The 16,015-nt window shown below is 41.5% G+C and overlaps 2 protein-coding genes and 1 long non-coding RNA gene across 3 annotated transcripts; 2 read left to right on the top strand and 1 right to left on the bottom strand.

Moving 5' to 3' along the window:
* The first annotated feature begins 1,369 nt into the window (after positions 1-1,369).
* On the top strand, positions 1,370-9,503 carry ltb4r2b (leukotriene B4 receptor 2b). The gene is made up of 5 exons (XM_071921598.2): positions 1,370-1,524; positions 4,344-4,932; positions 6,096-6,296; positions 6,392-6,435; positions 8,100-9,503. Exons 2-5 carry the CDS (start codon positions 4,363-4,365, stop codon positions 8,368-8,370), a joined length of 1,086 nt encoding a protein of 361 aa, XP_071777699.1. The 5' UTR covers positions 1,370-1,524; positions 4,344-4,362; the 3' UTR covers positions 8,371-9,503.
* A 524-nt stretch (positions 9,504-10,027) lies between these two features.
* Positions 10,028-11,352, bottom strand: LOC144542135 (uncharacterized). The gene is made up of 3 exons (XR_013507117.1): positions 11,259-11,352; positions 10,424-10,458; positions 10,028-10,253 (listed from the first exon to the last, which is right to left on the bottom strand). It is a non-coding gene; the product is annotated as an uncharacterized LOC144542135 (long non-coding RNA).
* An 893-nt stretch (positions 11,353-12,245) lies between these two features.
* Positions 12,246-15,531, top strand: sdr39u1 (short chain dehydrogenase/reductase family 39U, member 1). The gene is made up of 6 exons (XM_071921636.2): positions 12,246-12,354; positions 12,897-13,003; positions 13,569-13,651; positions 13,948-14,069; positions 14,274-14,426; positions 15,029-15,531. The coding sequence occupies exons 1-6, from the start codon at positions 12,339-12,341 to the stop codon at positions 15,454-15,456; spliced, it is 909 nt and encodes a 302-aa protein (XP_071777737.2). The 5' UTR covers positions 12,246-12,338; the 3' UTR covers positions 15,457-15,531.
* Positions 15,532-16,015: the final 484 nt, after the last annotated feature.

The raw sequence follows: 16,015 nt of genomic DNA, 5'->3' as shown, positions 1-16,015 counted from the left end.
GGCACTGAAGGATTTCACCATCCTCTCTGGGTTGAGGAAATTGTATGAGCTTTTCGGCTCATGGAATCCTTTTAATATAATTTAATATCATCAATTTTAGACAGTTAAGAAGCTATTTCAAAGTATTAATAGTTTTTCTTACTGTACCTTACATTTTATAGTAAGTTGAACATTGTATTTTTAACCCTAGCGTGACAGAATTGTTATTTGGTTTGTCTCATGTCTCATGAAAAGAAGATAGCTAGTTAGACAGCTACACTTAACCGGTAAGTAAATCATAAATATAACCACCCTATATTGCTATAGGTAGCAAGACAGAGTGCATTGATGTCATCAAACATGCATATATAAATTACTTAAAAATGATTTTTTTGGTCCTTTTATGCTTTTGCATTATGGTTGCGAGGTCGGCCATATTTGAGAAGTTTGTAAATAAGAGACCAAATAAGAGATCTTAAGACAATATTGAGGAATAGGCCCTTTTCACATTCTGTTTCTCAACGCTTCTGCATTGAGAAACTGTTACCATGACGATGTGAAGAGGGCCTATTGAACGTAAGAAGAACTTCCTAAACTTTCTTTTTAGGTAGCCTGGTGACCTATTAAAGTGTATCTTGTGTGCTCTTGTGATCCCAGCTTCTCTAATTCAGCTGTTCAGTGACCAAAAGAAGAAGACTGTGGTTGTGCTGGGCCTGTCCGATGTGTGAGAGTGTGAAGCAGGGTGCCGCTGAACAAGGGCATGCCTGCTCAGGAAAAACCTTCCCTGGACGGAGAAAGGTTAAAAAAACGAGCTCCCTCAGTCCTTGAGCTTCAGCTCCGGCTCTCATCATCCTCTCTTCGTCTGCTCCGCCCCGGAAACCAGCATTCCTGTCAGTGTCAGAGGCTTGTGTGAACTAGTGAGTGCTTGTGTTTGTGTGTGTGTGTGTGTGTGTGTGTGTGTGTGTGAGTGTGTTTGTGTATGTGTGTGTGTGTGCTTTCTCTGTATGCGTGTTTGTGCTTGTGCATTCTACATCCATGACACAGGGAGCTTGTGCAAGTTTTTGAGTCACCTTTGTTATACCTCCCTCACCTTATTGCGCAACAGCAAGGGAATCAGAAATGCCCCGGGACACAGATATACATTATGGTCCAGGACAGTCAGTGGGAAATGTTTATATAGGGAGAAGGCTTGTTTGTTTATAAAATGGCCATCATGGATACAGTTTTGTGGTAAAAAAACACTTGTGATACATTCCACAAGATGATCAGATAATATAAGAAATAGGCTATGAGAGAGAGAGAGAGAGAGAGAGAGAGAGAGAGTGAGTGCGTAAGGAAGGACACACCTCTCTCTCTCTCTCTCTGCACAGCATGTTGCAGCCTGTGGGGCAGGACATAATTCAGTTTATTGTGGACTGAGCTAACGCAGACTGCTGTGTAAAAGAGACAGAGGAATACGATAAGTACCAGAGAGAACAGAGACAGACATCAGAGACACACAGAGAGGCTTCCTCACCCTCTTTCACTGGAATACGCCTTGACAAGGTGGGTCAACCCATTTTAATTTGGATTTTTTTTTTCCCCATTATTCTCACTGTTGCTCACATTTTCTCTCAATCCATCTCTCGAATATTTCCAACATCTGCCTCACCTCCTTTTCAGAGTTCCTTTTTTCATTTTTAAATTCCATACTTTTTCTAGACTTCAATATTTAGACATTGATGTTTTTTTATATGACTCACTGTACGTTGGACAACAGGCTAATACTATTACTAATACTGGGAAACTTACTGGTATACACGCAATTTGCAGTGTGGTGGTGATTTTTCAGACTTCCTGAAAACTTGCTCATGATTTTTTGGTGTTTTTCCTCACAAAAAATGCCCCCAAAATTGCCAAAAATCATATTGTGTACTTTTCCATACTCTAAAGATCTGCGCAGGAAACTGTCTTGCACACACTTACTACATTCCATCCCTCACTTTGTCATTTTGACAAATTATTTTGCTGCATCGTCTCTCCACGGCGCTCACATTGCAACAGTGTCTCACTGATGATGAAAATAGCATAACTCCAACTTTGGTGATTTTCATGTTTTTAACTGAGTTAAAGGATTGCATGGTCCTTTATGTGTTGAGATAGTTTTATGATGCCTCGGCTTAAAAAACGCTTTCACTGAACTAGTTTTTCTCAATTTGCCTCAAGTTGTCATTCTGGAGATACAATGTTTTCACCTGACAGTGGCAATGTGTTGCTTAGCCTCTGCTGTCTGTGGCTGTGCGTTTCTTACTAGTGACGTAAGTCTGACTTGATACACATGTTTACCCATTCACTCTCATATAAAGCCATCATGGAAAATAAACAGCAGGGCTTCAGTGGGAATGGAGCAAGGAAATTAGAATTTATTAAGGAAATAAGGATTTAATGTCGTTTTCTCACATGGGAAAATGTGGTTTGATGGAGATCGTATCATGATGTGCACAGCAAACTAGTTTCTGGTGAATGATCATCTCTGACCCAATTGACCCAATTTCTCTGTGCCCCTTATGTTTATAATTCTTATCCTGTCCTCAAAAGCTGCTCATTGATGTGACTGAGTACATCATGTGCATGTTCTGCGTTACCAGCAAACAAGTCAGGGATGTGATATGTTTTCCTGTTGAAGCCAAAAAGAATAAACTAATGTATTTTCTTGTAGAAAGGTCAAAACTCGGAGACCTTTACAGTCCATGGTTGTACTAGTTTCTGTGTGAAAGTGAGGAAGAGACGAGCGGAGGAGGAAAAAAATCAGAGTCGTGAATAAAAGACTGTGTTGAAATACCATTTTTTTATGTGTTGACAGAGCACTGCTAATATTTGGCGTGTTTTAGCATGCTGAGTACTGAACAAGTTTACTATTGGCTAGAGGGCCTGATGTGAATACTTAGGGGGCTGCGTCAGGGTGGCAGCCGTCATCCAGCCCTATAAACACATCATGTATAGTGAACGAAGTTTTTCTCACATTTATTTGCAATTATCGGCATAATCTTTTCCCCCAGACTAATGGCATCTTTGATTCTGACATGTCAGTGTGCTCAGGAATCCAGCAATCAAGCTCCCGACTTCTCCATGATCGGAATAAAATTTTCTATAACATATAATTTACCTTTAAGTGCAAAAGAGTACAGTATCTGCAAGACAGGTAAACCTAATTATCATATCTTTTTTAACTGCACATAAGTACCTTTTTATACAAGTTAAATGACTTAAATGAACTTTTCCCTCTATAACATTCTTCCTCCTCTCATCTCTCTCACTGTTAGAAACTTGGATGTAAAGATAAGTACTTGATTGTCTTGTTTTCCTGTAAACGGAAACATTAAAGAGCAGTAACTCAAGACATTGTCAGTCCACATCACACAGACATGTAGACATACTGGCACTAGAGACATACCAAGACATTTTTACCAAAAGAAGTCCACGATGTTATTGAGGTAGATTGCTAAGGCCATGATGGAAAAGCAGTGATTGTGAGCAAATATTTTGAGGAAGCTCAGGTAGCCATGTGTGTGACACAGAGCTATACATCTCAAACAGGGATTTTTAGAGCCATCAGGAGAGATACAGTACACCTTGAGAGAATTTCTGAATAACTGTTGTGCAGTGCAGGTGTGTATAGATCTGATCAGTGTTGAGAACAGGTGAGAAACCCCCAGCATCCAAACCAGGTTTCTAAGTACGCGGTTACCCAAAATTGTACGTGTGGCGGTGACATCAGATCCTGTGTATTCATGAAATATACAGTATAAGATAAACAGCTTTCTGAAAGAGTGAGGAAAAATTGGTTACATATAAAGCTGCAGAAAGGGAGGGTGAGAGGAATTCAAGGTAGCTGTTCATACTTCAACTACTATATACTTTAACACCAGACATATGGAAGACACACTGTGTAACAGGGTCAGGGGCAACTCGTGAATGAACGCATCAATTCCAATTCAACTGAGGAAATGGAATTGGAATTTGGAAAAACCTACAGGAAACAGAATTGGAATTGAATTGGAATTTCAGAAAGTTGAATTTGTGTATTTTTATTTGTTTAACTGTCTTTTATTTGATTCATAAAGTTTGATTTATAATGTTTAGCAAGTCAAGACAACCTCTTGGAAGTGGAATTTCATGGAATTTAATTCAATTGTTTCCTGTCATTCCAATTTAATTCCAGTTCTGTTTCCTTAGAGCTGGGTGACATTCCAATTCCAACTCCAGGAATTGAATTGGAATTGACCATACATTCTCAATTCAATTTACGAATGGCCCCAACCCTGCTGTGTAACATGGAGGTTCCATGTTCAGTCCCATTAACTTTGTTTCTCTCTCTTCCCCAGAATCTAAGCTCATTCGAGCATGAACAACCAAAGTGATCGTTCCGTTGTCAACGCCACAAATCCCGAGGACCCCAGCCTCGTGAGCAATGACTTCTCCACGGCCCTGGGCGCCCTCATCCTCAGCTTGGTCTTCTTCCTGGGCGTCCCCGGCAACCTCTTCATCGTCTGGAGCATCCTGGCTCGTGCCCGCCGGCGCTCCGTCACCACCCTCCTCATCCTCAACCTGGCGTGCGCCGACAGCTTCCTAATGGCACTCACCATCTTCTTCGTGGTCTACCTGGCCAAGCAGACGTGGGTCTTTGGTAGCGCCTTGTGTAAGGGATTGTTCTACCTGTGTAACGCCAACATGTACGCCTCCATCTTCCTGATCACACTGATGAGCCTGCACAGGCTGGTGGCCGTGGTGTGGCCGAAGAAGGTGTTCTCCCTGGCCAGCAGGAAGATCGTGAGGCGGGTGATCCTAGGCATGTGGCCGTTGGTGTTGATCATCTCCATCCCCTCCCTGGTGTTTCGAGAAGTGAGAAAGGACAAAGATGAGAGAAATAAGGACAGACTGGTGTGCGCCCCCGAACACGAGCTCCCTCGAGAGGTAAGTAGAGGGAGGAGCTTCATCTTGTGTTCAAAACACGACTTGGTTGATGGTTCACTCTATTCTGACTGATGGCTGGCAGTACGAGAGGCTCCAGCTGCATCTATGTTGTCGTCTCGTACAGCAACAAAGTTCTGAACAGGCAAATCAAATATTTTTAATCATATATTTTTTGCTGCGTTGGTATTTATTGCCTTTCATATCGTTACATTGTTTTGATGACTTAACATAGCTAGCAAGCACTAAGCATTAATTGGTAGCAGTTGAAAATAAACACAAAAACCCTCAAAATGACTCCAGAGCTTACCATCGACCCTAACAGTGGATGCAACTACTCTCACATTGGTTTTTATTCTTGTAGTCTTTCAAATAAAAGTTGTAGAAAACTGGGAAGCTTTGAGTGGATGTAATCAACTTATCGTCCATTTTGCACTTGCCGGGTGAAGCTATTATTCATGACACAAAATCACATCAGCAGGGAAACAAAGAAGTACAGAAATCTGATTGGCTGTTGACTTTTCTCAGCCAATAAGCTTGTTGACCGTCTGAGGAAGAGTGTTTTTCCACTTGAAAGTATATTTCCTATAAAATGGATGAGAATAAGGTGTTAAAGTTCAGTTCAGTGTCACACTGAAATGAAAAATGACTTTTTCACCTTTTTAGCTTATTCAAACTATCACCTATTACAGTACACCTATTTGACGATTTATGCCAAAAAAAAGACCAACATTTTTTTTCTTGTATTTTAATACAAGAAAAAAACGTTACTTTTACTTCCTGGAAAACAGAACATCTTTAGTGGTGACCTCATGCTGCACCAGGAGACGTACTTAAAGATCCCAGCCATTAAAACCATCACAGATGTTTGAACACAAGAATTAAGGGAAAGAGGGAACTCTGAAAAATCAGATAACGCTCACCATGGCAGGAATTATCATTTAAATGTTATAAATGTATTGATTGCATTATCTGTAATATGTTAACTGTTCATGAGGTGAAGCTCTGTCTCATGAATTTTTGAAGTCTCTGAATAAGATTAACTTTTTCCTGATGCCATCGACTCTTGCTCCATCTTGTTTTGACAGATCCCGTCATGTCCGCATTATTCACTATGCAGTCATACTATGATCACACCTGTCTGTCATCTTCTTCCCTGTGTCTAGGTGAGGTTCCAGTACGCCTTTGAGACAGTGTCAGGATTCATACTTCCTTATGCCGTCATTGTGACCAGCTATGTGCTTATTCTGAGACGCCTGAGGCAGACCAAGTTCAGACGAAAGGTCCGCAGCGAGAAACTCATCTTGGCTATTGTGGTGACGTTCGGCATATTCTGGTTGCCCTATCATGTTATCAACATGGTACAGGTATGTGACTGAATGCTCACTGTATCATAAAAAAACATGCATGTGCTTTTAGAAGTAATTTGAATGAATACTGAGTATGTGTTGTTCTGTCCAAGGTGGCGGCTGAGTGGTACAAAGAGGATTCACCAATGAGAGAAAAGTGAGTAGCAACCAACCCGACTCTAACTCCTGTCAGTCTGGTCTTGTCTTGTCAGGTCTTGTTTTTTTGCTTTTCACCCTTTTCAAACAACATTTTACTATCTACGTCAACATGCGATACTACTCACATGGAGTTGCACATAACCAGCAATAGTTCCAGAGTTGTCGGAAAGTTGGAAATTCTGTCTTCCTGCTAGGAAAAATGCAGTGGAACGGAAACGGCCCTTCAAGTCCAAATTCCAAGTAGGAAACTCAAATCTGAGGTTCCTGAGATGCAGTTATCTGACGTCACGACAACATGGCTGCATACACTGTAAACACTACACTGCATTAATTTTACCTTCTTCTAAAGCAGGAGGTTTTATACATGTTATATTTCAATCAGGAGAGACTAGGTTGAATACTCAAATGAAAAGTTTAATCGGAAGCAAAACTTTGGCGTAAGATCCATGGTGAAACTCCTCCCATTCATGAAGTTAGGGCTACATTTGTGGATGGATGTAGGAATTAGGATGCCCCGCCCCCCTGGGGAGTTCCTCTGGAGCCTTAAGGTTGGTGGTGGTGGGGTGGAGGAGGGACGAAGGTAAGCACAGCGGCTGGAATGACAGCAGCATACAGCATAGTTCTGTGAGTAGCACAACAGCATAGTAGGTGACGTGTTTATACTCCCACTCAATTGGCTCCCTGAAAAAGAGAGGGCAAGTGACGACTAACTCTGATTGGTTCTCTGGTGGAAAAAGAGGGAAAGTGTTCGCCAACTCGTAAAGCGAAAGCATTGAAACTAGAAAGCATGAATGAAACTAGACAGAGATGGGTGGATTTAGGTAGTCTTCCTGATTGAAATTGCGTAAAACTGACGTTTTATATATATATAAGCTTATATAGAGTGAAATATTCAAACACAAGACACCATCTTTTTATAGCTGCACCATTACATCAAATGGAAAAACCTAGATGTCTAGATTGTATACTCATTTCCATGTACTGTAGGCTAATTCAGCATAACATATTTGGTATCTTTGGAAACCTTGGGATCTTGACTAGAACTTAAAATAATGTTCTGTGGGTTCGAACAAAGCTTGGCCATACAACATGTGTTTGTAATGACGGACCCACCGGTGGGACTGGCAGAGTTGAGGAGGTTTTATCATGTTTATAATGCTCAAAATACACTTTGATTCCTTAGAGCTGGGTTATCAAGTTTGATTTTCAGCATTGCATGACCTTAAATCCATCAAAACATCTGTGAAATGTTAAGTTGCACTTGCAGTTGCCAACATGCTACGCTAGCTAGCTAATGTTGCCAAATCATTGACATAACATTAGCTGTGGCTTGGGGAACAGGACTTTACGTTTTTCTTGCGGGTGTCCACTAGGATGCATGGAGGTTGTAATTCTGACCTACCAGCTGGCAATTTCGCACTTTGATTAGATGCAGCATTAGAGTATTAGTATGAAAGATGAAAATGGGCCAGCTCAGAATCATCACCTCACACAGATACACTTTCTTCATGTACTTTCAGAACAAAATCTTTCAGCCGCAGCTCTCAGGAATGTCACAGGACTTAGATTTGGTATTTCGCAAACACCAAATGTAAGTTCAGTCATATGTGGGTAGTTGTTGACCAAGATGTCCTCTCGTCCCTCCCTTCCCTCTCTCCACAGACTGGATCACATCTGGAAGTCCAGTCGAGCGGTGACCTCGGCTCTGGCCTTCATCAGCAGCTGTGCCAACCCCGTCCTCTACACCTTCGCTGGGAAGTCCTACATCAAGCAGAACGGCTTTGCCTTCATGGCCCGGCTGTTTGAGGGCACGTCGCTGGACCAAACGGGGACCAAAAAGAGTCGGTACATGGGCCAAGAGACCAGCATAGGACTCAGAGATGCGGAGTCCACGACTAGCAACGGAGCTAACACTGTACGAAACGGAAAATGAGCTTTCAGTTAACTCTGAAGATGCGTGAAATTACATGTGGAGCATGTAGAGACGTTGGTCAAAGATGTGAGCCTGCATTTGTGCAAAAAAAACCAGACACAATTAAACAGAGCACCGGTTTGGAGCCGATTGCTAACTACAGTAGTTTGCTTTGTAAATACAGTGTATTGTGAAATGTACCTATCGTAAAGGTGCCATTCTACTGTATGTCAAGTGTCGGCACAAGAAAGTGCACTGCTTGTACCTGACTGAATTGTAAATAGCATAATTATTAAGGGAGCGTGTACATGGTGATGAAACAAGAACTTTAATTAAATCACTCAATAAACCGGCTTTCCAGATACATGCCATGCAATTGCAGAAGAGTAAAATCAAATTTTTCAGTTTGCGGCCACTTTCAGGCCAAAGAGATGACTTTTAAGCATTTTTTTGTTTTATTACTTATAAATAATCAAATGTTCATCATATAGGCATTACAAGGCACCATAAACACACACTTGTATACAGCTAGTGGGGTTTATAACACTGGATTATGACACATTAACAGAGCTTGTGTTTTATCAGCATAAGGTGACCACAGATTTTCACGGGAAACTCAAATGCTCTTGGGACAATTTGTGTCTTTACTGTCTGGAAAGAGGGTGTTTTTTTTTTTTTTAAATCTCTGCAACTTAATTCTTAATGCCAACCATAAATGTACCATGTATTCCTCACTGTGCTTGAGTACTCTGTGTCCATCCACAGCTAAAATCCCCCGAGATGTGTTAAGAAACCTGGTTCCTTTATAAGTTAACATTGTTACAACAAAAATGAATCAAATATTTGTCCCTCAGCCAGTTTGTTGAGTAGTTTGTTAAATTAGATCTTTCACTGACATTTTATACTTTAAGTTCAAGAAATTTGTTCCCCACTTGGAAGTTTTAAAGCAAATGCCCACAATGCAAAGCAGTATTTTGAATTCATGTTGTTGCACAGTAGATCACAGAGCTTCAGACACACTTGAGTCATATCTAATGAATGTTTACTGATGTGAAAGGTTCTTAAAGGGGCACTCTACTCTAAGGTTTTTTTATCTCCATTTTTATGATGCATTGAGCACTGACTTTTGTAAAATAAAGCTGACGAAAAAAGAATTTGGTATAAGCATAATTTCTGAGTTGAACATTCCTCTTGACTTCATGCAGCTATAATTTCACATACTCAATATTCAGGACTCCCATTAGTTTTTTCTGAAACAGGGATGAAAAATTAAGTTTTACTGAAATAACTTTGTGCAAAATACAAGATCATAATGTTACCAACCTTCAGCATTAAACAACTCCCTGGTGACAACGGCACTTCCTCACCCAAAATGTTTTCCAGGGAAAAACAGACAACACTGTCACATGCAGTTGACCAATTTCCTCTCCAAACTGTGGAACAACATCCACTTTCCCACCATGCTTTGTGTCACATTTATATGGAATTTATTGCCCAAACTAGTCATGCGACCCGACCAGTGATCCTCAGATTTACCCCACCCAGTAAATTCTACTGCCTCCACTGATTGGTACATGCAAGTACCAAAAGTTGATGGAAGATTTATAGACAATCAAGTTTATCAGAATGAGTTTTATTGGTCAAGTAAGTTTGCACATACAAGAAATTCAACTAGGTCACATTAAACAAGACAAACTCATAAAGATGACATATAGGTCCTCATGCATTCTGCATACATCTTTAACTGAAATCTAGGTGATAAAGGACTGTTTTCAAACAATACATCTTTGTGAGTTAATACTTCAACCAAAAACTGTACACAGCAAACAAATAAATGTATTCAACTTTAACTGTAAAAATACCAAACTCCAGAGCCGATTCAGTTCATGCAGCATTTCCAATACCTAGGGCAAAAAGAAAATAAAGTGAGTATATACACCCAACAACTGTATTCAGTCTCACATGGTTTCCATTCAGTCCACATGCAAAGTCAAAGCAACTTCAGGTGAAACAAAGAGCACATGCAGCTCATAACCAAGTATCAGAGGGCATGAACATGAGGCTGTGGCCTTACCTCATTGTGCTCAATCCAGTCCGGGCTCTTCACTCCTACAGACAGAAAAACATGGAACATTTAGTCTTACTTGCAATACAAACGTGATGCTTCATAACCTGATGTATAACTAGTGTTCTGCACGGCCAAACCCGTCAGCGCAGTGAAAGGCTAATCACGAGGTTCAGGTGAAACACGGACTCACATGCAACTCATCATTTTAGGTTTGACCGTGATACAGAACCGGCTGCTGCTCTGACTGACTCCCTCATCTGAAAATAATTTGGCATCTGATGCAGTAGCAGCGTGCACCTGCTGCAAGACTCAGAAAAAAAACACAATACTCCTATATGGAGATAATGTGTATATGGTGGTAGGCCTACTGGATATAAAGTATAGGCTATTGTGCCCATATAATACTTTAGGGTTATTTTCTGTGTATCGTTAATATTCATATAAGGACTTTAGTGTTGCTTGATATTTGTTCAGCATCCTTCTAAACCTTATGCTAGGATTTCTATTGTTTTTTTCTTTCTTTTTTTAATCGTTAAGGCCGGTCAGTTCACTTGCGGAAGCTCGTGCATTTCGACTCAGCCCACCGAGAGTTAACCAATGTCAAGAAGTAAGTCAATTTCTCCAATATCACCATTACCATCGATACACAGTTGAATTTTAGCTGGGATTTGGTAAATAAAACGCCACTTGGCTCATTAGCACCAACCATGAGGTCGGCTGGTGCTACTGAAGCAGCGAGCTATCTCTGAGGAAAAACGCTACAAAGAGGCACATCCACATATTAATGGATAAATTACGACACAGATAATGAACTTTGATGAAAAATACAATAGAGACATACCACGTAGTTAGTTGAAGACAAGCTGGTAGGCCTACTCGTCCCGCTCCAGAAACCCGAGGCAAACCTCTCTGACCGCTACAACATGAGGAAAAGGGACGCTAATGAGGCTGAGGCCCAATTTATCGCTTTATCAAAACCACGTGTTTGTTGTCATCCCGTCACAGAACACGCATGTCGCTTCCGGGTCTGGCACTAACGCAAAAAGGGAGGTTTTTATAACACATTGAAAACCCACACTGATTTTAGCCTATTCATGTACAAATAACCACCAAAATGATATTAAAGGTGTTATTATAGGGAATGATGATTAGGCCACATGTATTTTATTTTCCGTGATTGTCCAATTTTTTCACGCAGACCGAATTTTATGCCATGAATAAAGTACTAAAATAAACTGTAAAATGAACAATAAAATATCATATATATTGCCGAAATAACCTTTTTCTACATTTTCTTCATTGTCTTGCACATTGCTTCCCAAAGTCCCACCTCCAGGAGTGTTTGAGGGGGGGCGAGGGTCCCGAGAAAAAAAGTGGAAAAAGTGATATTTCACTATTTTTTTTCCCTCTCACTAGAAGTTAGCGCAGTGAGACAATGTGCAGGACCATTCCCCACCTATGGACACCATGCATTTCTACAGTAAACCTTAACTAACCACAAAATGTTTCTTAGATAGTGTTCTTTGATACAGAATCTACTCAAATGGGGGTCCGTGGCCTAATGTGCATCTAATTTGGAGTCCCTGACATGAAAATGTAAAATATGTGAGAACCCCTGGATCAATACATTTCTGATTACACAAGTAACTTCAACCACTTTGTATAAATTGATTTTATCTTCAACAGTCTGTGATTGAATTCCACCTGTTATTTATAAGCAAATTCCCACGCAGTACTTTTACATTTCCTTACCTTGATTGGTGCCGTAACTGTACGTACGGAACTCCTATTGGTCCAAAAAGGCAGTAAACACCTCACTGACATTCATTGAAACTGGACAGCATAGTCAATATCAAGACAGCGGGTGACCTGCAGCGAACTACAACGGTTTCCTTCAGCATTTGGTGGTAATTTGGTGGTCATGAGAGTCTTAATAGGTATGTCATTTGCAAATTGTTATTAATAGCTAATTTGTTTCAGAAAAAGTCAATGTGACATAACACTGCCAGCTAGCTAATGTTAGCTTCGTAGCACTGCAAGCACAAACTGAGTATCCTCACCTCTGATCATTAGCTACATGTTTCGCTTGTGTCTGTCACAAATATGACTATGTCAGACTTGCATGCTATGTGCCAACCGCTAACTTTCGCACGGTTTCATTGTTATTCAAAGCCATGTTTCCTAAAATAATACTGTTAAATTTGTGCTGTTTTGTAAGCATGTCATCTACGCATGCGCACTGGCCTGTCAAGTTGACCTGCAGCGTTAGTAACTTCTGCTCTGTGATAACTATGTTCAAAGTCATATTTACAGCCATCATATTAAACATACTCAACATTTAATATAAATGACAATTCAAGTCAATTTTTCTCTTATTCATGCCAACAGTAGCTGTACTGATTGATTCTGTAGTGTGATCATATGTGTCATCTGCTCTTTTCTTTTCTTGTCCATTCCTCTGTATTTTCTTCCTCTGAAGGAGGGGGATCTGGCTTCGTGGGCCGCGAGCTGACTCGCTTGCTCCGAGACAAAGGTCATGAGGTCACAGTGATATCTCGCCAGCCCGGTCCGGGGAAGATAACGTGGGTAGGTCACAGATTGATTCACCACACCGGGGTCAGACAGTATCTCATCCTGGTAATCCCCATTCACCACCACTCCTGCACATGAGGCAGCGCTCACTACACCTCCTCTACAGCTGCAGCCTGCAGCCATACTGAGTGCCGTGCTGCTGAAATATACAGTGATGGAGGTTTTTAAAATGATATAAGATTGCACTTTATTGATCCCCTACTGGACATTCAGGTGTCACAGCAGCAATTGGCAGAACAAAGCCAAGGCAGTACAGGAAAGGTAATAAAAATAGTTCAGGAGGCAATACAAATGACTATAAAACTATGAAGATAAAAATATAAAACTATAAAAAGTGTCTAAAGTGTATATTTGTAGAGTGATGTTTATAGTCTACTGTCTATCAAATCTACCAAATCTCACACTGCATGTGAGGTCCTGTCGTGCTTGTACCATGAGTCAGTGTGTACTCCAAATTCAATGCCACATACAAATTCCTGTATATTTATTGTACACGGCGAATAAAGCGTTTATGATGTTCATTTCCATTGTTTTCCATTCCTCCTCTGTGTTCTTGCAGGGTGAGTTGGAGTCTGGCGGCCTCCCACCATGCGAGGGCGCTGTCAACTTGGCTGGAGAGAATCTCATGAACCCACTGCGCTGGTGAGCAACAAGCAGAGCATGTATGACCAACACATACAGCTGCACAATTCAATTAATCATTGAATATTTGCCCTGCTCAGTCATAGCTTCAAATTTCTCAATAATTCTCACAGAAATGGATAGCATTGGACCTTCTGTCCGGATAAACTGTGATATAGTTTATATAGTGGATGGATAAACTGTAATTTCTAAAAAAGTATGAGCACTGTGTTTACTGTCTCTGTCTTTGATCTCTACTTGCGAGACCAATTCCTCTCAGAAATAGCAAAAACCTATTTTATTCTTTGGTGTTTCAGGTGGAACGAGAGTTACAAGAAGGATTTGTTCTCCAGTCGCATCGATACCACAAAGACTCTGGCTCAAGCCATCGCTGCTTCCCCCAGTCCTCCTCACTCCTGGGTCCTGGTGTCAGGTGTAGGTGGGTCTCTGTCACAATGAGAAACCCTGCAAATCCTACAATGCTTCCAGGCTAGGCAGACTGGATGATTTGATTGATTGAAGGAGGAGAGCCAGTGCCTGATAATCAAGTGCTCACACAGTGCAGACAGTAACATCTACTGGGTTTTAATAATGTTGTACAGTACTTATTTATATGAGCTAACCATGTGCTTTTGACCCACAGCATGCTACAAGCCCAGTCTTGAAGCTCAGTATACAGAAGACAGTGAATGGACGCCATTCGACCTCCTGTCACGATTAGTGAAGGAGTGGGAGGCGGCGGCTTGTCTTCCTGAGAATGTAGCAAAGATCACCAAACAAGTGGTCATCAGGCCTGGTATGTACAAAATGAGCCATTTATTGAACACTTTACTTAAAGCTACACTAGGCAACTTTGCATGTTAGCGGCGCCAAATAGGAGCGAAAGGTAAAAATATGAACTTCAATACCCAGAAATAATTTAATGCAACATCAGTAAACTGCACACAGCACACTTATGTTTAGAAACCTGGGCAGTCTGTGATGCTTTATACTAAAGAGATGAGAGAGGAAAATATCTAATGTTGGTGAGTCCAGCTTTCTCTGGACGGAGAGCTGCTAACTGCTGTTTAGGAGACAGTTTGGATTTCACGCTTAAATTTTGATTTGTGGGTGGAGAAGTGTCCATACCCGACACTAGAATTTTATTTGGGCAAACAGGGTCTGAATTAGTGGAGATGCTCTTTTCTGTTGCAGCCCCACTTTGTGATTTAGGCTGGTAAAACATGTTTGATTTTAGATAAAAATCTTGTCTAGTGCAGCTTTAAATTACACACATATAACGTGTAATTCAAGTATATTTTGTGTTGGTGTTCTTCAGTGATTTGGCATAACTTATAGTACAGCAGTGTTTCTGTCTACCAATCTGACATTCCCTGTTGTCCTCCCCCCCTCCACCAGGGGCAGTACTGGGTCGTGACGGCGGTGCCATGAAGCAAATGCTGCTGCCCTTCTGGCTCGGCCTCGGCGGCACCCTGGGGTCCGGGACACAGCCGTTCCCCTGGATCCACGTCTCGGACCTGGCGGGAATCATCAGCCGCGCCCTGGAGCCGCCTGCCGACCCTCCCGCCCCCGTCCCGCAGGTGTTCAACGGAGTCGCCCCGGCGCTGAACACCAACTACGAGTTCACTAAAGAGCTGGGCCGGGTCCTGAGGCGGCCCACCGTCTTTCCCGTGCCCGGCTTCGTCATGAATGCTCTGATGGGGTCCGAGAGAGCTGTGGTCCTCACCCAGGGCCAGAAAGTAATGCCCAAGAGGACTTTGGAGTCCGGATTTCAGTACAAGTACCCGGACTTGACCTCCGCCCTGAAGGAGATCGTTGGGAGTTAACGGAGAAGAGCCTTGTTCAGAATCTGATTGTGACTCGATTCTTCAGCATTTATGAAATCTAGCGCTGACTTAAAATTCTGTATTTATGCGTGTATCGTTATGACAAGAATATTCAGAACAATGACAACTTGTAAAATTCTCTGAACAGGAGCCTAGGATCACAAAACGTAAACGATACAGAAATCTCACATTCTTCAGATCGGAGGACTGCTTGCAAGGTGTTTTCATATCACACAATAACAGTTTTAGTAATTAGATTAAAAACACAATTTCTTCTGAGGCAGATCTGTTTTCTGCGCTTCTCCTCATTTGTTCCCCTTGAACATTTATTCCTGCCGACTGCAGCATGGGGGATGTACTGGAAAATACGGATAATATAGTCTTCACTGAACACAACAAGACCAGGACATCTTCAAACAGACCGGGACATCTTCAACAAGACCAGGACATCTTCAAACAGACCGGGACATCTTCAAACAGACCGGGACATCTTCAAACAGACCAGGACATCTTCAGGCCTGTGGTCTGGATGCTGCTCTCCTGAGTTCCTTCAGAACAT

This window comes from Centroberyx gerrardi, chromosome 13 (assembly GCF_048128805.1).
Source record: "Centroberyx gerrardi isolate f3 chromosome 13, fCenGer3.hap1.cur.20231027, whole genome shotgun sequence".
Lineage (NCBI taxonomy): Eukaryota > Metazoa > Chordata > Actinopteri > Beryciformes > Berycidae > Centroberyx > Centroberyx gerrardi.
Note: the sequence above shows the minus strand (reverse complement) of the source record. Positions and strands in the feature narration are given on the sequence as shown.

Excerpts from the sequence above, each read along its gene's own strand:
- sdr39u1 (XM_071921636.2), top strand. Across the intron at positions 13,004-13,568 it reads GTCCGGGGAAGATAACGTGG|GGTGAGTTGGAGTCTGGCGG; the intron begins GTAGGTCACAGA and ends GTGTTCTTGCAG. Across the intron at positions 14,070-14,273 it reads GGTCCTGGTGTCAGGTGTAG|CATGCTACAAGCCCAGTCTT; the intron begins GTGGGTCTCTGT and ends TTTGACCCACAG.
- ltb4r2b (XM_071921598.2), top strand. The coding sequence starts at position 4,363 with ATGAACAACCAAAGTGATCGTTCCGTTGTCAACGCCACAAATCCCGAG. Across the intron at positions 4,933-6,095 it reads AACACGAGCTCCCTCGAGAG|GTGAGGTTCCAGTACGCCTT; the intron begins GTAAGTAGAGGG and ends CCCTGTGTCTAG. Across the intron at positions 6,436-8,099 it reads GATTCACCAATGAGAGAAAA|ACTGGATCACATCTGGAAGT; the intron begins GTGAGTAGCAAC and ends CTCTCTCCACAG.